Source organism: Artibeus jamaicensis, unplaced genomic scaffold (genome assembly GCF_021234435.1).
Source record: "Artibeus jamaicensis isolate MK-2021 breed Jamaican fruit bat unplaced genomic scaffold, CSHL_Jam_final scaffold_369, whole genome shotgun sequence".
NCBI lineage: Eukaryota > Metazoa > Chordata > Mammalia > Chiroptera > Phyllostomidae > Artibeus > Artibeus jamaicensis.
Window position 1 is genome coordinate 43,182,756 of NW_026522042.1, and position 25,148 is coordinate 43,207,903.

The 25,148-nt window shown below is 42.0% G+C and overlaps 1 protein-coding gene and 1 non-coding gene across 5 annotated transcripts in view; one reads left to right on the forward strand and one right to left on the reverse strand.

Moving 5' to 3' along the window:
• Positions 1-25,148, forward strand: part of OCLN (occludin) — a 45,805-nt gene that overhangs the window by 16,557 nt on the left and 4,100 nt on the right. For all 4 annotated transcript variants that reach the window (XM_053657383.1, XM_053657382.1, XM_053657381.1 and 1 more), the window contains exons 5-7: positions 13,708-13,853; positions 21,258-21,473; positions 23,093-23,264. In XM_053657383.1, the coding sequence (XP_053513358.1) occupies positions 13,708-13,853; positions 21,258-21,473; positions 23,093-23,264 (534 nt within the window). The remainder of the gene's footprint in view (positions 1-13,707; positions 13,854-21,257; positions 21,474-23,092; positions 23,265-25,148) is intronic.
• On the reverse strand, positions 11,165-11,276 carry LOC119044361 (U6 spliceosomal RNA). Its single transcript, XR_005081585.1, has one exon. It is a non-coding gene; the product is annotated as a U6 spliceosomal RNA (small nuclear RNA).

A 25,148-nucleotide genomic window follows, 5' to 3' on the forward strand; every position in this document is an offset into this window, starting at 1 on the left:
TACAATCACTTGGCTCTGGAGAACACCCACACTTCTCTTCCCTCTCAGGGGTGAATTTTTACTTTTCTCTCCTAAACTCTAAAGGACCCCCCACAAGACTTGCAACCAGGGAGCAGTGGGCGGCAGCCTGTCCTGAGCTCACTCCCTGAGTCTGTCTCTAAGGTCCCCTTTCTCTGATTTTCCAATGAGCTGACAGCAGCCCCACCTGGGCTCACTCCTTTCCTGGAACGTTTCTAGAGAGCCAAAGAGAGCCAAAGCAGCCGTGCGTAGACTCTCTCCTATACTTCTAAGCCCTTCCTTTGTTTCACTGTCACCAGCTTTAATAAATAATAGACTAAAAAAAAACCCCAGTCATTCATTGATGAATGATGGGAATATGTTTCGAAAGATGTGCCACTAGGCAGTTTCACCACAGCGAACATCTCAGAGCACACTTACACAAACCCAGGTAGTGCAGCTTACTGCACTTCCAGGCTGTGTAGTGTAACCTTCTGCTCCTAAGCTACAAGCCTACACAGCATGTTTTTGTATAAAACACAAAATTATATCAATTGCAAGAGACTGTGTAATCCTACAGTGAAGGTAGGATATATGAGGCTCCTGCCTACGTAACACAGCATACTGTTTTATAGCAAAACTTTTTTATAAATAGAAAGAGTACACTCTAAAATAATGATAAAGAGTATATTGTAGTAAGTAAATCATTAACATAGTTGTTTATCAAGTATTATGTACTATACATAATTGCATGTGCTAAACTTTTATACAACTGGCACTGCAGGAATGCATTTTGCTGCAATATTATGAGCTACAAGTCAGTAGGTGGTAGAAAATTTTCAACTCCATTGCAGTCTTAAGGGACCACTGTTGTATATGTGATCCATCATTGACTGAAATGTTATGTGGGGCATGGCCGTGTGTATGTGTGTGTGTTTATTTATTTAATCAGTCAATCTGATTGGTAACTGTAGAGAATCTGGGAAATATAGTAAAGTATAAATTTTTACTACCCTCAGTTACTATTTTAGTGTATTTCCTTTCATCCTTTCCCCCATTCTACTTCTTATTCTAAATCAGAAGTATGATTATATTCTGTATCAGTATAAAATCCTGACCAAAAAATTTATTGATTCATTGATCCACTCACTGCTCCACCCATGCAACCGCTCAGGGGCTGCCTCCTGCATGCACCCCAGCTGGGGATTGACCCCACTGCCCTGGCACATTTAAGATGATGCTCCAACCAAGTGAGCTACCTGGCCAGGGCCAAATCCTGTCTTTCCTGATCTGACATTATATTGTAGGCTTTTCGTCATATCATTAAATCTTCCTCAGAAACATTTTTGATACTGTTCAAGTTTTCCTGAAGTGTGTGAAATGTATATCTTTATACCCAGAGTCAAGTGCATTAAGTACACTGTTTAATTGTAAGTCTTGGTGACTTTTTACATGTGTAGGCCCACGTAACCATCACCCAGATCAAAATACAGAATGTTCAGTGTCCAGGGTTTCCTCGTGCCTTTTCTTGATGAGTGTCCCCTACAGAGTGGTACTGCCTTTATTTCTATCAGATCCGTCAGCTTCGCCTGTCCTTAAACTTCATATACATGGAATTACGTGTTGTGGCTTCGTGTCCACTCAGCATAGTGTCTGTGAGATTCATGTACGTTGTTGCGTCTGTCATAACCATATCTGTGGATTTGGGGGGAAGATAAAAGCTCTCCCTACCACCCCGTTTTTAAAAGCTGATGGTCAGAATCACATTTATTTATTTATATATCCATTCATTTTTACATTTATAAACAGAAAAATGTTCTTTATTAGAAATAACTTTAAAAAAAGATTTTATTTGTTTACTTTTAGAGAGAGGGGAAGGGAGGGAGAAAGAGAGGGAGAGAAACATCAGTGTGTGAGAGATACATCTGCTGTTTGCCTGTGGCACGCCCCCAGCTGGGGACCTGGCCCACCACCCAGGCATGTGCCCTGCCGGGAATTGAACTGGTTACCTTTCTGTTTGCAGGTCAGTGCTCAATTCACTGAGCCACACCAGCCATGGCAGAATTATACTTTAAAAAAAAGTTTTGTGGGAAAATGTCTCTGTGTTAGCATTGTGTCCTAATTTGCCTACTTACAAGTATTTTTTCTGCCCTTTCCCACTCTTGTGGGCACTCTTCTTAGTTTCTTGTGATTCCCTTCATTGTTTTATTTTATAAAAATAAGCCAAGTAAAAATACAAAGCATAGCACACTGCTCACACCATTCTGCTTGCATCTGGCCCTTTCACTTCACAGTGTGTCTTGGTACAATTATATAACTTTCAAAAACTATATACCTTGTATAGATGCCTGTCCATGTAGACTTTTTTTCCATCAGCCAGATATCCCAGAGTAGTATTACTGAGTCAAAGGGCATATATATCTGTACCTTTGATAGATATTGAGATATTGCCCTTCTTAGGAGTTGTACTGACTTGTATTACAACCATCAGCAACATATAAAATTCTAGTTCTACACACTTTTTTAAACAATTTTATTTTATTTTTATTTATTTTTTTAATTTTTATTTTATTGATTATGCCATTACAGTTGTTCTATTCCTCCCTTCATTCCCCTCCACCCTACACCCCCCCACCCCCACCATTGCCCCCCTTAGTTCATGTCCCTGTATCTCAAGTTCTTTAAATTCTATATTTCCCATACTATTCTCACCCTCCCCCTGTCTGTTTTCTACCTACTGTCTATGCTACTTATTTTCTGTACCTTCTCCCCCCTTCTCCTCCTCCTACTCCCCTGTTGCTAACCCTCCATGTGATCTTCATTTCTATGGTTCCGCTACTGATCTAGCTGTCCTCTTAGTTTGCTTTTGTTTTAGGTGTGGTTGTTAATAACTGTGGGTTTGCTGTCCTTTCACTGTTCATCTTTTTTATCTTCTTTTTCGTAGATAAGTCCCTTTAACATTTCATATAATAAGGGCTTGGTGATGATGAACTCCTTGAATTTGACCTTATCAGAAAAGCACTTTATCTGCCCTTCCATTCTGAATGAAAGCTTTGCTGGATAGAGCAATCTTGGATGTAGGTCTCTGGATTTCATGACTTGGAATACTTCTTTCTAGCCCCTTCTTGCCTGTAAGGTCTCTTTTGAGAAATCCGCTGACAGTCTGATGGGAACTCCTTTGTAGGTGACTGTCCCCTTCTCTCTTGCTGCTTCTAGGATTCTCTCCTTCATTTTAATCTTGGCTAATGTAATGATGATGTGCTTTGGTGTGTTCCTTCTTGGGTCCAACTTCTTTGGGATTCTCTGAGCTTCCTGGATTTCCTGGAAGTCTATTTCCTTTGCCAGATTGGGGAAGTTCTCCTTTATTATTTGTTCAAATAAGTTTTCCACTGGTGGCTATTCCTTTCCCCCTACTGGTACCCCTATAATTCAGATGTTGGAGCATTTAAAGATGTCCTGGAGGTTCCTAAGCCTCTCCTCATTTTTTTGAATTTTTGTTTCTTCATATTTTCCTGTTTGGTTATTTTTTCCTTCCTTCTGGTTCACTCCCTTGATTTGAGACCCAGTTTCCTTTTCATCACTATTGGTTTCCTGTGCAATTCCCTTCATTTCAATTAGTTTAGCCTTCATATGTTCCTCTAATTTGTGACTAAAATCAACCAGTTCTGTGAGCATCCTGATGACCAGTGTTTTGAACTGTGTATCTGAAAGTTTTGCTCTTTCTTTGTTGCTTAGAGTTATGGGCTCTGGGGCTTTGAGATCTTCTTGAGCCATTTTTGGTCTGTTCAAGCCCCTTAAGTATGAGGAGTGGAGCCTTAGGGTTGGGGGTGCCCACCAGGGCGAGGTCGCTGGGTTGTGACGCCGTATGTGGGGGCGGGGTCAGAGTCGGGAAATGGTGGCCTTCTCTGCTGCCGCCTGACACCGGGGCCCGCTGGGGCCCGCTTGGTCCCCTCTCACTGCCCACTCCCTCGCCAGTCTATTTGCGCAGGAATGTGGCACCACAGTCAATGCGCCGCCCAGCACCCTCGCTGGATCCGCGGGTCGCTCACTGGGTCGCTCACTGGGTTGGCCCTTTGCAATCCCACACCTGGGATCCATGTGCCTGAGTCCGTCTGACCGAGTTTTCCTGTGCAACCCTGCTTCGCCAGCTGCTGGCTTCGCCCCTCTTACCAGTCAGCCTGAAGAATTTGTTGTTGTCAGACTTCTGAAAAGTTCAATTTTCTATGTTCTGGCTGTGTTCTCTGTTGCTAATATTTTGTTGTCTCTAAACTTGATTGTGTGAGAAAGCACGGCGTCTCCACCTATGCCTCCATCTTGGCCGAAGTATGTTTTTTTATTTCTACACACTTTTTCTAATAACATTCCCTTGTAACTATGCTCACACCCAGGGGCTGCTGTGGCCAGGGGCTGGGCCCTCCTGATAATAGAGCGAATGGCAGCTACTGTGTGGAGCAGGGAGATGGTTCCCAGAGAAACGGCGCTCTGTACACAATGCGGACTACAGTTGCCCCCTCCCCCATCTGTAGGGGGTGCGTTCCAAGAACCCCAGTGGGTACCTCAAATCACAGATAGTACTGAATCTTGTATAGACTGCTTTTTCCTGTACATATTTACTTGTGATAAACTTCAATTTATGAATTAGGTACAGTAAGATTAACAGCTAGTAATAAAATAGAACAATTAAAGCAATACTGTAATAAAAGTTATGTGAGTGTGGTCTCTCTTTCAAAACATCCAGTTGCACTGTGCTCACCTTCTTGTGATGCTGTGCGATGATGCAGTGCCAGTGTGAGGAGACGAAGTGAGGGGGAGATGCTGGACGGAGGGGTGATTCACATCCTGGGTAGGATGGAGCGGAACGGCATGGGATTTCATTGCACTACTCAGAATGACATGCAATTTAAAACTTGTGAACTGTTTATTCCGGTAATTTTCAATTTAATATTTTCAAACTGCTGTTGACTGCAGGTAACTGAAACCGTGGAAAGTGAGACTGCGGGTAAGGGGGGGACTGACTGTACACAGATATGCACTGTATGAAGTAATTGTAATTGCCCCCCTTATTGTTGATGCCTGTGATCATCTGGCCAGGTTTAAATTCAAAGTGCAATTTGAATAGTTTAGGATGAGTTTCTGAGCAGGTGTGTGTGCCTGTTTCGCCCCAGTGCCCCTGAGTACTCTGCTGGCTCCTCCCAGAGGGTGTAATGCTGCTCAGATCCTTGTCTGCCCCTCCTTCAGCTGGGCCTCATCCAAGGGCAGGGAACTGTGTCTGAAAAGCTGTGTCCTGCCAGCATGCAGAGAATGTTATTGGCGGGAGAGCCGTGGGTGCCAGGGCTGAGTCAGGAAGGATTTTAGCCCATGAAGATGTAAGTATTACACCTTAATTTTTGTGTTCAAACCTTTTGTCTCCCACCTGCATTTTCAGCAGGTCATAAATATAAGTATCAGGACATACATACTCATTTTTCTAAAGTAAAGGCTTAAAACTGGGTTCTGGCTTTAGAAGATCCCACACCTATGGTAAATATTAGAGCTGATTATAAAATGTATACTTGAGATTAGTTTTTATTAATATCTACAGTATTCTGGTGAAATCGTCACTAAAAGTTAAGAACTTCAGTTTTAGGAGCTCCCGTGAATAAATTTTGATTTAATGTCTGTCAAGTAAAAGAAAGCAGAAACGGAGTCGTGGGGGACCTTAGGGTGAGGGGTCTGATGTACCCCAGCGAACCTACAGGAAGATCTTTGAGCTGGGCACGCTAACAAGTTGGTGGCTCGTTGGCGACATGAGAATCAGGACTAGAAGTTCAGTGCTCTTTTTGTGCAGGGCATCAGGCCGACTGGAGTTTGAGCGTCATGTCTTCATTTTGGTAACAAAGCTAAAAACGATCAGCAAAACAAAGAGAAGTAGGAGCCATGATTTCCTAAGGAACCATTATAGGGTGGCCCTGCTCTTATCATTCTAACTGTAGCCCCTGCGCTGTGGGCCCTCTCCGGGGAGAAACCGAGGTTCGCCAGTGACTTCAGGAATTCGTCTTAGACTTGACATACTAATCAGCAGGACCAATATTGTATTGGCTGTTAATAACTTGTATTTTTTGGTGTGTGTGTGTATGTGTGTCCTTTTTCCCTCAGCCTCAGTGGGATTTTTTGTCCATAGAACTGGAGGTGACCCTCCCCATAGGCAGTTTCTCAACTGCAGATGGAAAATACACGTTATACGTGGTTTTTTTTACTGGGGAGTGGGGTCTGGCACTCCTCATCCTTGCATTAGCTCAAGGGTCAACTGTATTTAGTAGAATTAACAGATTTAAAATGATAATCCACTTAATACTGAACTATGTAGATGTAATATATGTGAATATATTGAACTATAAGAATGTAATACTACCTGTGTTTCAACGTTTTTCTGATTCACAGTTATAATAAAAGGCTTCTTTCACTATTTTGTTGGACTGTAGTACAGATACTAGAACATATTAAATGAAATTGTATGCAAAAAAAAATGATAATCCATTTGTAAAAAGCCTGTCTGTACTACAGATTCACTCACTGAGAAAATACTGATTTTCAGCGAGTATTTTCTGTGTGTCTCCTAATTGGCACCTTTTCTTGTTACTGCCACAGGATGGTTGTGTCAGAAGCAGGCATAGACTGAGTTGGAGAGAGCATATCATAAACTTGGTTCTCCATTCTGCCAAGTAGTAAGCGAAATTTAACGAGAGTCCATTTTTAAGTAGGAAATACTTAAAGCTAAATGCTACGTAGGTAGTTTTATTTCTAGAAGTTTCTCAGGCTTTGACATTGTGATACAACTTGTATGTAGCATTGCTCCCAGTATTTACTTGCCAAGGTAAGAGCTAGTGAGGCTGAGCTGGCTGCGGGGAGAGAAGGGGCAGGGCCTTTGGTTGTCCTTTGTGCTCAGCCCTGGGGAGCTTTCAGTTTCCTTGGACTTGGATGAAGATAGTCACTTTGTCTATTTATTTACTAGGTTCCTCACATATAAATGGGGAAAATACAACTTCCACCTACAATTTTCTGATTCTGTAACAATTAAAGGTCTTAGGTCAGTCCAGGCCAGCACATAATTTATTAATGCTCAGTAAATTTTAGCTAGAGTAATAACTGTTAGCATTTGCAGTGATGAGCTTAAATAAGGGAGTTTGGGTAAGAGGACCTAAAATTAACGGTGGGTGCAGTTTAACTTAATTTTCCTCTTATTCATAAGGTTGTAAGCTTGTTACAAGTTCTGATGAGAACAGTTTGCTTTTTGTTTTTTCTGAAGGGCATAGGCAGGCCCTACATACTATCTCCTTGCACAGGATGGGAAGAGAGATGTACATGGGGGAGGTGACTGGGACAGGACAGGGGTGGCAATCAACATTAGACATTTAAAGAAATTTGAATAGCTTTTTAAATTTCAACCAGTACAAGCTTTCTTCAATGTAAAAGCTGTCCTGTTGGCTGCTAACTAATTAGTATACGAGGCTCTCACCCTGGGAAAGAATTTACTGATACCTGTGGCCTCAGGTGGGTCAAAATGGAATGGAAGTAGAAGTACCTCTCCTGTCTACTGACGTTCAGAGCCCACTAGCACGGAGAAGAGACGCCCTGTCTGTCCCGGCACCCCCCGTGAATGAAAGGGGTGGGCGGACAGGCCGGGCATCCTGGAGAGCTGGTTTAGAGAGTTGTAGTGCAGGCAGAATACGTGCTGAAGCTGATGATGTCTCCGTGGCTCTCGGAAAGCAGGAATTCCTAGATTTCCAGCTCTACCTAGAATTAATATTATGTTAACAGTAGGTGAGGTTGTAATGATCCAAACAGGGCAGTTGTCTGCCTTGGTCAGTGGTTCTGAAACCTCAGCCAAGCATCAGAATCATTTGCAGGGCTGCTCGAAACAGCTTGCTGGGCCCCACCCCAGGGTTTCTCATGTAGTAGCTCTGGCACGGGGCCTGCAAATCTGCATTTCTTATGCGTTCCCGAGGAAGACTGCTGCTGCTGCTCTGGGGACCACATTTTGAGATCGAACCACTGTCCTGCAGCGCTGCTGGCCCAGTTTGAGTTAAGGTATGCATAGGGCCTCTTCCACATCATGGCACACCTACTAAACAGCAGCATTGTAGAGACTACTGGAGTAAACCGAAGGGGATTTGGAATCTCAGGTGGTGACTGACCGACGGCCACCGGCTCCGAGGACTGAGGTGTTCCGTGCCTTGTGACATTCCTGTTGGGGAGCGCTGGCATAAGATGCATGGGTATTAAAATACAGTCTGCACCAGGATTTTTATTTCTAGAGCAAGGAGTGCTTACATGATACTGCTCACTGACTATGAGGTTTCTGCAGCTCACCTTCTCCCAAAGCTCTGTTAACAATGCACTGACTCCTAGGGAGTTTCAGAAGTCATTTTTGTTGGTACACGACAGCCACATGCATTCGGTTGGGGACATTGTGTTTGCTAAATCTTCAGTGCCATTTGACCAACAGGAAATTATGCAGACTTGCTCAGACCTGGTCCATGCATGATCTCTTCATTTGTGGGGGGTTAGTACATTTGGGAGCATCTGCCTTCCAGAGGCCAAGGGTGGAGAAAGGTCCGAGGGAACTTTCTGGAGGCAATTTTGAGGCTCTTGCTGTGGGGAGCATCTTGTGGGTTTAATACCATAAAAACAGGAAAAACGAGTTGGACCACTTACTGGTCTGAAAGTGGATGCAGGTGGTAAAACTGGAGATGGTACTTTGAGATTAAGGTTTGTCTGTTGTCTTTCTCCACTGTAATTATCAAGCAGGAAAAGTCCCTCTGCTTCCCTTTGGAGGGCCGTGTTTCTGCACTCTGGCCCAAACAAAGGCACCTAGTGACCGAAGCAGCATTCAGATCTTGTGTCAGAAGCCATTTTTACCACATTAGTCTAACAGGCAAATAAAACTCTGCCAGATGGATTCATCCCACCTCTCATCAGGGTGAGGTGAGGAGTTAAGGCAATGTTAGAGGGACTAGTCAGTACCCAGACAAGGTGGGGCACATGTAAGTTACTAGGTGGCAGTTTGCTGCGGGAGAAAGAGCTGGCCTTTGGAGCCAGGTGGGCCGGTGTTCACATCCCCCTTCTCTACCACATTGCTTTCTGTGCGGCCTTGAGCAAATTAATTTAAACACAAAGGCTCAATTTCCTCATCTGAAAGTGGAAATAATTGTATCATCTGGGGCAATGGTGAAAAATACACATGGCCATAAATACTCAACAGATGAACTTTCCATTTCATTCTCAGAGGCGGCGACTTTTGTTAAATTGCTCCACCAGTTGGATGCAGGGGGAGACTGACTCTTTCTCCCTTGAGTGAGCAGGAATAAAGACAGGATGAGGAGGCGGGGAACGGCCATCGGTGCTCCTTTTGCTTGTGCCGATTCCAAATGACACACAAAGTTGTTTTGCATGGAGAAAAGTGTTTTCCCCATACAGTTTTGGAGGACAGACTTGCTTTCAAAGGGCCCTAAATCATTCTGCTTTTTATTCTTTCTGTCCATCTGGGTCCCAGGTGAGGAGGCGCATTGATGGCAGGGGTTTGGAGGACGGGAAAGGGAGCCACCTGCTTTGTCCTTTGGGCACCCCATGGGGTTTTAGGGTGCTTTCATGAAGGAATGTTAGGTTGTCACAAAGATTTCTTTCATAAGTGACATAATTGGAACACTTGTAATGAGTATAATTAAATTTTGAATAAAATTTTGTCCTCCTCAATACCTCTTGTGAAGAGCTTTTGAAATCATTTGAATTTAGTTCATTTTAACATTTCAGAAACATTCTTGTTCTTCCTGGGATTGAAATATGAATCTTAGCAAAACTTTTCCTATGTCTTGCCCTAATAATTAATTATTCATGTTCCCGGAATTAAACAAGGCCTTTGCGAGTGCTTGTCCTTTTTGAATGTAGTGTCAAGAGTGAATCCGAGTCATTTTTTAGTTGCGTGAGGTGCACACCTGTCCTTCCCTTTGCTGTCTTATGTTTCCTTTTTTATAGTCTGTCTGTGGGGGGTGGGTACACGGAGGACCAGGGCCTCCTCCAGCAGATCTCGAGGAGGGAAGCTGGTGGGCCCTGCTGGGTGGGTTTCCGCTGCCCACAGCCGGCTTCCCCCTTCACTTGGGTCTCCTCCTCACTGGAAGGCCCAGGCGTCCGGAGCACTGGACCCCCTTCCAGGCTCCTCCCCGCTTCAGAGCATCAGTTCCAGCATTTGGTTTCTGGAATGTTGACTCTCCAACATTTCTTTCCCCTCAGTACTTGGTAGAAGACAAGTCTTCCTTAATTCGTGTTTTCACTTTTGCCCCTAATTTCTCAGAGCAGTTCCCAAGATACTTAAGGAAAATTGCTCACCATTTGCTGTTTAGAATTAAGCCTAATTTTTCTCAATTTCTAAATCTTTTAAATTTTATTTCTTACAGTGATTACAGGGGTGGGGATTTTCTTAGTACGTGTATGTGTTTTAAAGACCTTGAACTACGCCATCAAGTCTTGCGGGTTGGCTGGGTGGGGAGCCCATCAGTAACAAGAGTGAAGCTCAGAAATCCTAGGACACACAGGTTGAGGCCTCCCTGTATAAATTACTAGTACATGGTCACTCCCCACTGGGGCTTCCCCCTTCCTTCTCCTGTCCTTTCAAAACGGCAGGCTTATACTCACTTTGCATTGGCACCATAAGAAAGAGTAATATTTTAGCTTTTTTTCATAAAAAGTGAAGCATAAAAAGGAAAAAAACAGACCTTACTCCTTGTTTTACATATATGTTTTGTCTCTGCCTCTAGAATCTTAAGCTCCTTTTAAGGACACAGTCTGCTTATGCTTTTTTGAATCTGTCTGGGGATTTCTTTAAAACTACATTTCCTGGGGTAAGCCCTGGCCGGGTAGCTCAGTTGGGTAGAACATCACCCCAGTACCAAGCTTGCAGGTCCCTCCCCAGTCAGGGCACATACAAGAATCAACTAGCAAATGCACAACTAAGTAGAACAGCAAGTCAGTGTTTCTCTTTCTCGCTTCCTCTCTCTCTAAAACCAATAAAAATAAAAATAAAAATAATTATTGGGCTGACATTAGTTAATAAAATTTCATAGGTTTCAAGTATCCAGTTCTATAGTACATCATCTGTCTATTGCACTGTGTGTTTAACATGTCTGGGATGTTCTAAAAATGGGAACCTATCACAAATGTGCGTGTCATCCTTTTGCTGAGCCCGTGCTAATAATTAATTTTCTTTGTATTGTTCCAACTTTAGTATATGTTCTGCCAAAGCCAACAGTACTTTGGAATTTTTTGTGCAGTTGTATAAAAAAGGTTTCAGTAACCAGAGACCTGCTGGAGGGTGAAGCTAGTGGACAAGTTAGTCCAGTCCTGCTGATTCAGAGATAAGGTCGCTCACAGCTGCTCATGTAATAAGGTTCTTGGATACACACAGTGTGGAGTGGCAGTAAGTGAGGTAACCTTTGTGTAGCAAACTCTGGGTTACTGATTTGTGCCAGGAACTATGCAGGGCTTTGGAGACCCAAAGAGAAGGCAGGGGACTGCCCAGGGAGAGGTGGTGAATTGTAGCAGAGGTTTCCCAGTGAGGCCTGTATTTAAATCCCACATGACCATTTACTAGGTATAGGTCTTTGGGAAAGTTGTCGAGCTCTCTGAGCCACAGCTTCCTCATTTTTGAAAAGGGAATCATAGTATTTACTTGTAAGGTTGTGCCTTCTAGATGATGTATCAGTTTAGCACTTGGCACATTGTAAACAGGCAGACAGAGATGGCTCTTAGAATAGGTGACTGCCTACTGAGGTTGGAGATATGGGAGCAAGCCATTACACTGTGTGTAAACAATTGATCCACAGTGCAGAAGTGCTGTGGTGGGTGGGAGGATTGTGTCCACAGGTGCTTGGGGAGATAGGACGACAGATAGGTGCCTCACCCAACAGGGACACATGCGGAAGGCCTCCAGAAGGTAGTGCCATTACTAATCCTTGGTAGTGAGCCAAGACTTGAAGCCCAATTAAGGATTAGCTGGCAAAGGAAAGAGGAAGAACATTCCATCCCAGGCAGTGAGAAGTCTCTACAAGGACACCCACATGCCTTGGTTTTGCTTTCTTGTTTGTGAGTCAGTAGGAAATCTGTCAGTTTTGAGCATCTGCTAAAGTTGTTAAAGGGAAAGAAACTGGAGAGATGTTAAATGGGTTTTTTATTTTAAAGATTTTATGTATTTATTTTTAGAGAGAGAAGAAGGGAAGGAGAAGGAGAGAGAAACATCAATGTGTGGTTGCCTCTCAAGTGCCACCTACTGGCTACCTGGCCTGCAACTCAGACATGTTGCCCTGACTAGGAATCGAACTAGTTACCCTTTGGTTTGCAGGCTGGCACTCAGTCCATTGAGCCACACCAGCCAGGGCAAGATGTGAAATGAGTTTTAAAGAAAAGGAAGTCTTTTTGAATTCTGACGAAGTCTCCAGGATAGGAATAGGCCTTTGGCTTGGCAGAGCTTTTTGCCTGTGAAGCTTGGTTATGGAGTCAAGTCCTAAGGAATTCATCAGGAGAGCCAAGATTGGTCCCCACCCAACCCCCCTGTGGTGGGATCTAAGCACACTCCCTGGCAACCCACCCACTGGTTTCCCAGTTGCTGCCAAGCTCTATTTTCAAGAGGAAATGATTTCATTCCTTTCTGACTCACGGGAATATTAAACAATCAAGAAGACCTCCATGTCCTTAGAGGGGTGGGTAAATAAATACTTCGACATGTGATACTGCAGCGATAGGAAAAGGAGCAGGTCATGTTATGATGCTATACCTAACAGGAAACAAGATGTAAAGTGTGTGTTGCAAGGAAATACACTGTATTGATACTGAGCCTAACTGCAAGTATTCACAGTTGCAAAATAATCCAATTCACTTGAGCCACACCAGCCAGGGCAAATTTTTAGGTGAAATTTAAAGAGCGTTGGATCTATTTCATGAACTCTAACAATGTTGGGAATCTAATCAGCTATGCTTATTTAATTTAAATTTTTCTTCCAAAGTTTCCGTGGGAAACCTTTCATGTTAACAAAGCATAGTCTCTAATACATACTCATTCTTAGAACAAACTCACTGGAAAGCAGAGAGGCTGGCAGCAATGTTGTGACTGCATTGTATAGGCTGTTAATAATAGAGCCATGGAGAATGTATGTTAAGGGAGAACACGCAGATTTCATTAAGGAACTATAGCAGAAATCAGTTCGAGTTTAATACTTCGGTGGTTTTAATGGTCCATATTTATGGTGAGTAGATTAAGAAGAGCCTGTGTCCTTTGTCCTTGCTAAGAGGTATTCCACGTGTGGTCCTCAGACAACAGCATAAACATTACCCTAGAACTTGTTAGACATGAGAATTCTCACCCTAACACAGACCTAGCCTAGATAAATGAGATTAGTCTTCCTTATATGGGGGTGGAGCAGTTAGGTGGGTAATTATTCTACCTAATCTCATCAAGATGAGAGGTAATTGGGATTTTTTTTTCTTTGTAATTCATTCTGGACTTTTGTTTGTAAAGATACTGATTTGACTGTTACCACTAATAATAACGAGCAGTCATTACAGGTTGATACTATTTAATGAGCTCAGTAAATACTAGATCACTTTATGTATATTTTCTCCATTTCCTCCCCCTTTAAATTATAAGCTAAATAATACCTGTGTCTCTTGGGACTGTTTCTTTAGGTTAAAAATGTGTCTGTAGGCACACAAGACCTGCCTCCCCCCCCTTCGGACTTTGTGGATGGAGTGTACAGTCCTGTGGCCTGCTCCTCCAACGGCAGAGTGAATGACAAGCGAGCATATGCAGAGTCCTCCTATAAATCAGTGCCGTAAGTAGAATGAGTCTAAAAACTGAGTATCTGCACATCTGTAAATCAGGTGCGGTTTCGTTCCATTTATATTTTTAAAAATCCAATAGTTTGCATGAGGGCTGGAGACCCACCTTGGCATTGTAGGTGAATGCTTAGGGTAATTTGGAAGATAAGGAGAGTGGGACTGTGCGGTAGGGTTCTCTTCCCCTTCCAAGCTGAAAGTGTTTTTCTCTTGATGATTTAACAGGTAGAAGGTAGGTTAGGTTCTTTCACTCTAGGAATGTGGTTCTCTTTCCTACTTCAGGTTTTCAGTATAGGTGTGGGTAAAAGGACATTAGTGATGGGTAGCAGAGCTAAAGTGCATTTGTCAGTCTCTCCTTTTGCCTATAATTATTAGATCTCGTTAAAAGTATAAAGCCCTGGCTGGTGTAGCTCAGTGGATTGAGTGTGGGCCTGTGAACCACACGATCGTGGTTCGATTCCCAGTCAGGGCACATGCCTGGGTTGCAGGCCGGTTCCCTGCAGGCCAGTTCCCAGCAGGGGATGCACGAAAGGCAACCGTACATTGATGTTTCTCTCCCTCTCTCCTTCCCCCCTTCCCCTCTAAAGATAAATAAATAAAATCTTTAAAAAAAAAGAAGAAAATGGGCAAGTGTTTTCAAAAAAAAAGTGTTGAATAAGCTCAAACAGTCAGGAGGCTTTGGCTAGAAATAAATGATAAAAATTTACTCACAGGTATTAGAGTTTGCAAACTGGTAACATAGCTAGGTAAAAACCTAGAAGTGTTCCAAAGAAGAAAGAAAAGTTAAGAGTTCTTACAGTACAGGTTGCAATTTTGAGAATAATCAGTCCTGCGTTCTGAGCCCTCGCACTGGTATAGGACACGTATCGGTCAGATGTCAGGCAGTCCGGGTGACAGATGCCAGGTGGTCAGGAGGATGGGCACCAGGAGGTCTAGTCCTGTCCTGAATCCTTTAGCGGGTAGTCACAGGGCTATCCGCAAGTGTGATGGATGTCTGGGCATTACCTAGGTATTGGCTTAGGCCTGAAAAGTTTAAAAGTTGAAGATCCCAAGCAATTTAAGATAAGAAGAAGAATCATTTCTTCATGCTTCAACCCTCATAATGTTAAATAATTTAGTAGCTTGGTTAAAATGACTCTATTTTATATTTTCCCTGTCTTCACTCTTTCCTCAATAGAAAGGGGAGATTGCTCGCCGATCAACCCTGTTCATATACATTTTTATTAAACTATAAGGCTTCATTTAAATTCGTGAATTCTGAGATCCCCTTTTCTGTGCTAGAGCCTCCATGTTGCTGATAAAGCCTGTAGGTTTTGTTTTACATGTAGTGTAAAAAACCTCATTCCAACTGAGCCCTGGCTTTGTGGCTCGGTTGGAATGTCGTCCTGTACACTGAACGATTGTGAGTTTGAATCCAGGTCAGGGTACTTACCTAGGTTGCAGGTTTGATCCCTGGTCAGGGCATGTATGGGAGGCAGATGGATGTTTCTCTCTCACATCAATGTTTCTCTCTCTCTCTCTCTAATCAATAAACATACCCTTGCCCTGGCTGGTGTGGCTCAGTGAGTTGAGCACCAAACTGCAAACCAAAGGATTGCAGGTTCAATTCCCAGTCAGGGCACATGCCTGGGTTGCAGGCCAGGTCCCCAGTAGGGAGCAGGTAAGAGGCAACCACACATTGATATTTCTCTGCCTCTCTTTATCCCTCCCTTCTCCTGTCTCTAAAAATAAATAAATAAAAATTAAAAAAAAAATAAACATATCCTTGGGTGAGGATTAAAAAAACAAAACAAAACCTCATAGTGAGTTTCTGACCTGGAGTAGGTATCATTATAGTTATTGAAATGGTGTCCCATTGTGGTTTCAGTTTTCCCTAAAGACTACTTCTAATTCAGCTTAATGACTGGTGAGTGAAGGATGCTGGAGGTGTTGCTAAGGACTTGGATGTAATTTTTGCCTAAGGATGGTAAGTTATTATTGCCATATATAATTCTAGAACTCCAAATTCCTTTATAGACTAAAGAAAGAAAGCTTCCCTTTAGCTAGTTTGATTTTTCTTAGTTAAAGGTGTATCTGCCGGAAAACTTTCTGGTTTTGAAAGTTTTATTTCAACCCCACACCCTTATTTAGTGGGCTCTGTTACATAGAGATCCACTCTGAGTGCACATTTTGTGTGGCTGAAACCCCATAAAGTGACACCACCAGCTGAGTTTGAAGACAATAGATTGATTATTATCCTGCAGTGGAATTTGGAAACACACTGGCAGTCTGCCTCACCCTCCAAATATTTTGCTTTGCTCTGCAGAACTGACCTTGCTGTTCATTTCCGTTGTGAATGATTTGGAGGAAGAACATTTTCACTGTTCTCCTTCTTTTTGGATTTTAACAAAGACCAAAGCACTTGAGAGTAATAAGGGCAAAGGTACATAGTAGCAATACAGTCCTTGTGAAAGTTTTAAGCTACAATTTACGGGACTTTCACACATAGAAAATAATTGTCTATAATGCATGTGACCAGCTGAGCCTCTAAAGGAGCTAGCTGTAAGGCCTGCATGGTCACAGAGCATTCCCACGTGCCGTCCCTTTTCATGAAAACCAAGATAGGTTCACTGTAAGCAGAACCTTCTGATAGAATGAGTCTAAAAACTGAGTATTTGCACATCCATTTGGAACAATTTAAAAACCTTATTTATTCTTGAGTAAGCCAATACATTCATAATGTAAAATTTAAAAGGGAAAAATAGACCCCTAGGTCCTCTCTCTGGAGACAGCTCGTATTACCAGTTTCTTTTATATCCTTCCAGAGGTTATTTTTAAATATAATATACTGGTCAAATAAGAATATTGGTTATTTTTTTCTTTTTCTTTTTTTAAAAGGTGAGATTTCCTTTGTTTTTCATTTCTTAGTTTTTTTTAATTTTTAGAGAGAGGGGAAGAGAGGGAGAGAACATCAATGTGTGGTTGCCTCTCACATGGCCCCCACTTGGGGGGCCTGGCCCACATCCCAGGCATGTGTCCTGACTGGGAATTGAACTAGTGACCCTTTGGTTCACAGCCTACGCTCAATCCACTGAGCTGCTCCTGCCAGGGCTGGTTATTTTTTTCCTTAAAAATATTAGCATATTATGTTTTTAAAAGGTTTTATTTATTTATTTTTAGAGAGACGGAAAGAGAGGGAGAAAGAGAAAAAGAGAAACACGGATGTATGAGAGGTACATCAGTTGGTTGCCTCTTGTGCGCCCCCAACTGGGGACCTGGCCCACAACCTAGGCATGAGCCCTGACTGGGAATTGAACGAGCTACATTTTGGTTTGGAGGCTGGCATTCTAAAACTACTGAGCCACACTAGCCAGGGCTAAAAAATGCTAACATATTAAATGCCTTGTTAGCAATGTATCTTGGAGTTGTTCATATTGGTATACAAAGAGGTTACTGGCCTGTTTCACAGCTGCATAATATTCCATCAGTAATTTATTTTATTAATCCCATAGAGACTGCTACACACTTATCACTTTACACATATGTCAGTATATCTGGAGGAAAAGCAGAATTGCTGGGCTATAGGAAATGGTGTATTCAATTTCATTCAATGTGCTCAAACTGTGGTCCCAAAGGTCCTCTCGGGCCCTTTTGTCATCAGTATTCCCACCCCCTACCACTCTTTTGATGCTTATCACAACCTATTAGTTTAGCTTGTTACTAGAGTTTTTTTTTAATTTTTAAAAATTTATTGATTTTAGAGAGAGGGAGGAAGGGAGAGAGAGAGAAAAAAACATAGATTTGTTGTTCCACTTATTTATACATTCATGATTGATTCTTGTTTGTGCCTTCACTGGGTATCAAACCCACGACCTTGGTGATTGGGACGACACTCTAACCAACTGAGTTACCCAGCCAGGACCTGGTATTAAATGGAATTACACAGTAATTACTCTCATATTTGGTTCTTCTTTCTCGTCATAATGTCCTATACCTTAGAATTTCAGTGCTGTTAGAATTACTTGTGGATTAGATGACAGCAGAATTCAGTTGAAGATGATTGCTACTTCACCCTTTCTAAGTGAATTTGGGAGAGCCCTGTGAGGTCCACTCCCTACTATATTGTCCACACTCGGGGTGAATTAACCTTAATAAGTCATGGAAGTTGAGTGTTGACACCACAGATAGCGTTCATGGCAGGATGACACCCTAGAATGACAGAAAGACAGATCGCTGTTTGGTAGTAGCAAATGGACTGGTGGGGTGATCCGTGAGGGCTTTTTGTGTGAGTTGTAGGAATTCGCTGGTTCATGTAAGGCCTTGGGATGGATCTCCGTCAGGCATGGCATGATCCAGCGACTCAGAAGACATCAGGTCTCTTGTCGCTGTGTTGCCTTTATTCCCAGTTGTAACAGGATGGGTCATCCACATTCCTCAAGCTGCATTGATCTTCCAGCCCAGGATTAAGAAATGGAATTTCCCTTTCCCAAAACTTGCCTTTCAAATCTGTTGAAAAGATTCCAAGTCGCTGTTTTGGGCCACTGTCATCTCCATCAGGAAGGTGAAATTCTCTGATTAGCAAGGCTTAGTTACTTCCCCCAATAGTGGTGACAGTTCTAACAACCGTGTATATGATGGGTATCATTCTGGAAGTCAAGGCAGTGATGTTGATCATGCATTGTTTCTCCCTCATTGAAACTGGTGTCATCAGAAAACAGGATTCTTGTAACTGTTTATAGTTCAGTAATTACCTTGAACACCTGCCATGTACACACAGTGCTGGGCCCGTTGCCATGGGAATACAAAGGCCATGCTCTCGTGGAGGTTGCAAACTAAGAGGCATTGAAGAAAGTATATGATAATTACATTGAGACTTGGGGCAAGATAAGAGCAGCAAAAGCATGTGAGGGTGTATGGGAGGGAATAAAACAAATGAATAAAAAAGAATCAGCCCAAAAGCTACAAAAGGGAGAACTTCCAGCACAGGGAGACCAAGTTGGATACTGGGGAAAGGACACAGCTGGCTACCTGTTCTGTGCTGTGCATGTTTTTCCCAGTAGGACTTGTGTCTAAAAGGAGGTGTGAAAGAAAAAAGTAGGTTCCAAGATTATTGAGATATACATATTCCCTAGCTCTTAAATTTATATATACTTTTATTGCTAAGCATTTTGTTTTCAGCTTTTATCCTGTACGAAGTATGTTATTCCTTAGCATTTCAAAGGACATAGGAAGAAGGGAGGTAAAAAACTTCCAAGGTAAAGATTTATAATATCAATAACTAATAAAAAATTGTGGGGGGAGACCTGCTTTAATGCTTTTTTTTAAACTTAATGTATTGTTTTTAGAGAGTAACAGGGAGGGGGGAGAGAGAGAGAAATCGAGATACTGATTTATTATCCCACTTATTTATGCATTTATTGGTTACTTCTTGTATGTGCCTTGCCTGGGGATTGAACTTGCAAGCATGTTATATCAGGACAATGCTCCAACCAACTGAGCTACCCGGCCAGGACTTAATTTTGTTTTTTCTACTTAATTTTGTTTGCCCTTTAGCTTCCTTCCCTTCTGGTCCCCACCTACTCAGATAAACCGAATGCATGCTAAAGGTTTTGTTTGTCACCTGAACGCAGTATGTCTAGGAACTTGTTTAATTATTAACTCGTGGAAAAAGTCACATTTTCTCTTTTTTACAAGTACTATTAACATAGCACACAAAGCCATGTTATCCTGAAGAAATTTAGAAAGAAAAAATAAATACCAACATCACCTTCAACTGCCAACACACACACAGATACATACACACCAAAGCTTTAGACTTTGACAACCAGAATCAAGCAGTTTTGGATCACCTAGAAAAGAGAGCAAACTTCATCGATAAAGCTCAAGATTATAGTTGCTAAGTTGAAAGACTTAAGAAAATCTGTATATGTCTTTAATGGTTGGGAAGTTTGAGGTGCTTTTTTATTTTCCTTCCCTTTCTCTCCCCCTTCTCCAGCTCTGCTACAAGGGAAAGGGGAGCATTTCTAGTACTCAGAAGTGCTGTACAGTTGCCAGAGCTCTTGGTATTTTATTCTGTGTCAAGCTTTGGTTTTAAAATTGTGACAGGCCCTGGCTGGTGGGGCCCAGTGGTTGAGTGTGGGCCTGCAAATCAAAGGGTCACTGGTTCAATTCCCAGTCAGGGCACATGCCAGGTCCCCAGTAGGGGGCACTCAAGAGGCAACCACACATTGATGTTTCTTTCCCTCTTTTTCTCCCTCCCTTCCCCACTCTAATCTAAAAATAAATAAATAAAATCTTTAAAAAAAGATTGTGGTAGAAACATTGATATGCAATGAAAAGTCTGATGCAATATTGAATGATTGCATTGGAAAGGTAAGTGTAATGGTAATAACCCTTACATTCTATCTATTCTCTGATGCCTCAGGATGAACAAAGCCATTTTCTAAAAAGTCTTAATGAGTTCTTTTTATCTACTATGATATAAAGCTTTTTAGTTTTTTGGATTTAATTTTTCTAGTTTAAATTTTTAGTGTTTTTAGCTTTTTAAAATACTTTGAAAAGATACTTGACATATATATATAGGACTCTACAGTTAATATTACAAAGACCTGTGTCTCAGAGTCCACTTCGCAGTGGCCTTGAGTAGATCTGTCTGTGCATTCCTCTTCTCCACTCAGCATTCTGAGACCTGTAGCAAAGACCCATGACCGTTACTTTCCTGACAGCCTCTTGTGGAGTATGTCCCGGGCACAGGTCAGGTGAGCACATCTCCAGATCAGCCTGACCTAAATAAAACCTTAGGAAAACTTTAGGAAACAAACTCATTTTATGCTTGGATCCTTACCATTTATATTGAGGGCATTCTTAGTAAAGCAGGTTTCACAGGGTTTTTAAGTATTCTTTTCTTAGGCCTGATTGCCCAGGGAACCTTTCCAGCACAGGCCACACCCACGTCTGGCATTGTTTTAGGCTTAAGTCAGGTTGGGGGTGCCAGCAGCCAAGAGATTAGGAGACTTCTTGCAGACAGAATGAGCACTCAGGCTATGTCAAAGCCGAGGGGTGAGGGTCCATCACTCCCTTTTTCTATAGTCCTTCCTTAATGGCTCCATTGTAACTGTGCCTGTTTTAGGTCAGTGCTCCCTTGAGGAATCTTTCCCATCTACCCGGGGCCAAGCAGGGTAAAGTAAAGGGGGCAGAGGTGGCTCCCCTGCTGGAAAGATAAGCTTTGTCTCCTTGGTAGCATATGGTCCCCAGGTCTTTTACTCAGCCTTAGCCATGGGAGTTACAGTTTCTGAAACCAGGCAGGATGGTTCCCAACAGATCTCCTAATAGTCACCGTGCTGCTCTTTGTGCTTACAGTGCTCCCACAAAGGTGTGTAGTGTGCCCAGTGATCACTGAACAATAATTCCTGTTTTATTAGGGTGCCCGAAGTAGTACAGGAACTTCCAGTGACTTCACCCGTGAATGACTTCAGGCAGCCTCATTACAGCAGCAATGATAACTTTGAGACACCTTCTAAAAGGGCTCCCACAAAGAGGAGAGCGGGGAAGCCGAAGAGGCCAGAGCAGGACCACTACGAGACGGACTACACAACGGGCGGCGAGTCCTGCGAGGAGCTGGAGGAGGACTGGGTCAGGTACGGCTGGCCTCTGGTGCTGGAACTCCGCACGGCTGATCTTCACATTGTGGAGCCCTTGCCTCCTAAATGGGGGTGGATGGTATAATTTTGTTCTTTGCCAGCCAGGACTAGAGACTTAATGTTTTTCCTTAGTGCTCTTTCGTCATAAAGTGGGCGTGGAGGGGGTAGGTTTGGCTGTAACCATGGCTTAAAAACACTTTCAACAGCCCCCCATGAAATGGCTGATAAAGTTCACCAGGGCACTTACTTTACCACGTCACCCAAGAAAGGCCTTTCTAACAAATAAAATACAAGTAAAGAGAAACTTTATTTTACCAATTATTTGGCACCCAATTTATTGTAGCACCCAGATTGGTGCTACGTATGGCTTTGCTTCGGCATTTACTTTTAAGCTTTCACGATGAGACCAGCGATGTTTTAAAAAGTTTCTCCCGAGGACTTGAGAAAACAGTTCTGTAAACAGTTATCAATTTAATGTTCTGGTCAGGGTTGTGGCTGAGTCCCTTTGTGTGTGAGTCAGTGGTTTTGTTCTAGTCCATTACCACCGACTCTGCTCGTGTTTGATGTGCAGCCTTTTTATGCCCGAGCATTGTGAGGATTGGGGCACAAATCGGAAATGTTCATGGTGCAGATGGTGATTAATCAAGCATTGCTTCTCAAGGTGTTAGGGATGGTGGGGGGTGTATAGTCTGAATTCCCCTCCTCACCTGCGGTTCTCATGCCTCATTTCCCCCTCTGTCCTTAAGGGTTCTTGGCCTACTTCAGCCATTTATCTGTGAAGTACTTAACTTTTAGAAATCCTGAATTCCTGTTTCCATTTGAGTGAATAATTTCTTCTCTTTGTAAAATGAAGATACTAGAGTGATTTAAATCTAAAATTGCAAATTTTTTGTTGCAGTGAAGTTTCTTAGTTCTGTTAAACAACTCAGAGTATTTCCTCCATGGATTATGGGTGAATAGCATTATCTTCATATGTAAATAATAGCTGGTATACCGAGAGATCCAGGGGATCAGAATTGTAGAGTTTTTTCCATAGCTTAACGCATTGCCAAATTATTTGTACAATGAGCATGCATTTTTAGACAGATACATTTTAAGTTCTAATTTTATAATCAAAGGACTTAAGCAGTTTCCACTTAAGAAAAACAAGACCAAGATCAAAAACAAGAACAACCATCAAAAAACCCCCATACCCTGAAACAGCCTGAAAACTATGGTGGAAAATAGCCAGCTGCCAGTCAGCTGCTCTGTCACTGCAGCGGTGACAACATCCTTTGTGTTCACGAATTCCAGTTTTAGGACATTAAACATATGTTGAATTATCATACTATATATTCAGAATAAATGGGTTCTTATGACTTGAACCTGAAATTTCATAGTTTTTAACTTTATTTCTAAAAATTATGTAGGCATAGTGTTTTAAAAACATGATCAGTGATGTGTAATGTATAATTCTTAAGAGAACTTGTTTGGAACCCACTTTCCTATTCCCCTTAAGCTACAAAAAGAAAACAAGAATGTCATTCTCTACATCCCATCAGTTTTATGTTTGAGGAAGAAGCACTGCATATTATGTCTGCTAAGGATACATAGTCATTTTCTCACTGAATTTTTAGGGAATATCCACCTATCACTTCGGATCATCAAAGACAACTCTATAAGCGAAGTTTCGACACCGGCCTGCAGGAATACAAGCGCTTACAAGCTGAACTTGATGAGATCAATAAAGAACTCTCTCGTCTGGATAAAGAATTGGATAACTATAGAGAAGAAAGTGAAGAATACATGGTAAATTCAAACTTGATAATTAATATATTATATATACTCTTATTCTAATCTGTGGAAATCCAGTATCCCTCATACTGATCTTGATACAAAATTTGCTAGTAATTATCAAACTGTAACTTCATTGAAGAATAATTGAAATTGAGTCTTGGATGAAAGTCTTCCAAATTGAAGAATGTACTAATACTAATGGAGTTAAGAATTACAAAGCAATAGTCTATGTACATATATCCCATCCTAGTTAAAAGAAAACAACTATATTATTTTTTCTGTTTATATACCCAATTCATTTTTTTCTGTAAAAAGTTCAAACAATATGGAATTGTATACATTTTTAAAATTCCATTGCCTGGTTATCACCAAAATATTAGTTTTTGAACTAGCCCATGCATGTAGAAGTGCACCTGGACACACATCGTCTTTGATAAAGAATTATCTTATTATTTTACCTGTATTGTTCCTGCTTTGTTACTCAAAAATAGTTTTTGTTTGTTTTCCCTGATCGCCTGGCTGAGATAGTATTGGTCTCTTTATAGTTACTCTGTCCTTTTGAATCGCCCCCTTCCACATTATACTCTTAGGAAGGAAGTAGCGCTGCATCGATCACACTTCAGGGATTGGGAATTACGCTGCAGCTCGCTAAAGGCAGTTCACTTACACTAATTATTTGCAGTTCCTCTGCATGGGAAATGTGTCACTTCTAACATTTTTAAATTTACTTAGTCGGTCACTTACATCAGCATGGATTCATGGATGTCTTAATTTATACTTTCAGTTATAGTCAAATACTGCTTTATTTTGTTGCTTGCGTTGTTATAGCTGTGCCCATTGGGAACTCTTTCAGTTGCTTCTTTTGTCTGTTCAGTGTACCCCCATCCTTGTGGGGGGTTTTCTTTTTAAATGCTTTCTGCCACTGCCTAGATCCTGTGTGATTTTTTTAAATCCTCACCCAAGGATATGTTCATTGGTTTTAGTGAGGAAAGGGGGGAGTCAGCGAGAGAGAGAAGTGTTGATTGGTTGCCTTCTCTATGCACCCTGACCGTGGATCAAACCCATAACCTAGGCATGTGCCTTGACTGGGGATTGAATCTGCAACCTTTTGTTGCACTGGACTGGGCTCCAACCAAGTGGGCCACCCAGGCAGGGTTCTCCTGCTTTTTTACTCAACAACAGCCTGTGGTTATCTTTTCATATTAATAATAAAGATCTATATTTTGCTGTATAATGTGCACGTTTTTGCCCAAGTTTTTGTGGGAAAAACAAGGATGTACGTTATACGTGGGTATAGTAATGGGTATAATAATCCCATGTATGATGCACACAAAACTATGGGTATGCATTATACATGGGAGTGCATCATGCATGGCAAAATATAGTACTTACTAAAAAAATTTATCTGTTAAAAATAACTGTACAGTATTCAATTCTGTGGTTACCATAATTTACTTAAGAGTCATCCTCTGCCCCTGACTGGTGTGGCTCAGTGGGTTTGGCATCATCCTACAAACCAAAAGGTGGCCAGTCAGGGCACCATGATTCCCAGTCATGTGGGTTTGATTCCCAGTCAGGGCACATGCCTGGGTAGCAAGCCATATCCCTGATTGGGGGCATGAAAGAGGCAACTGTTCAATGTTTCTCTCTCCCATTGATGTTTCTCTCTCTCTTTCACCCTCCCTTCCCCTCTCTCTAAAAATAAATAAAATCTAAAAAAACAAAGTCATTCTTTGTGAGTAGACATTCAGGTCTGTCTACCCCCTGTCCCCGCCTACTCAGTAGTACCAGTAATACGCTGGTGAACCTCTTCATATTTGCGTATTTGTATAGCTAGAACAAATTCCAGAATATAAAATTGCTGAGTCAGAAGTTATGCACAGCCCTGGCTGGTAT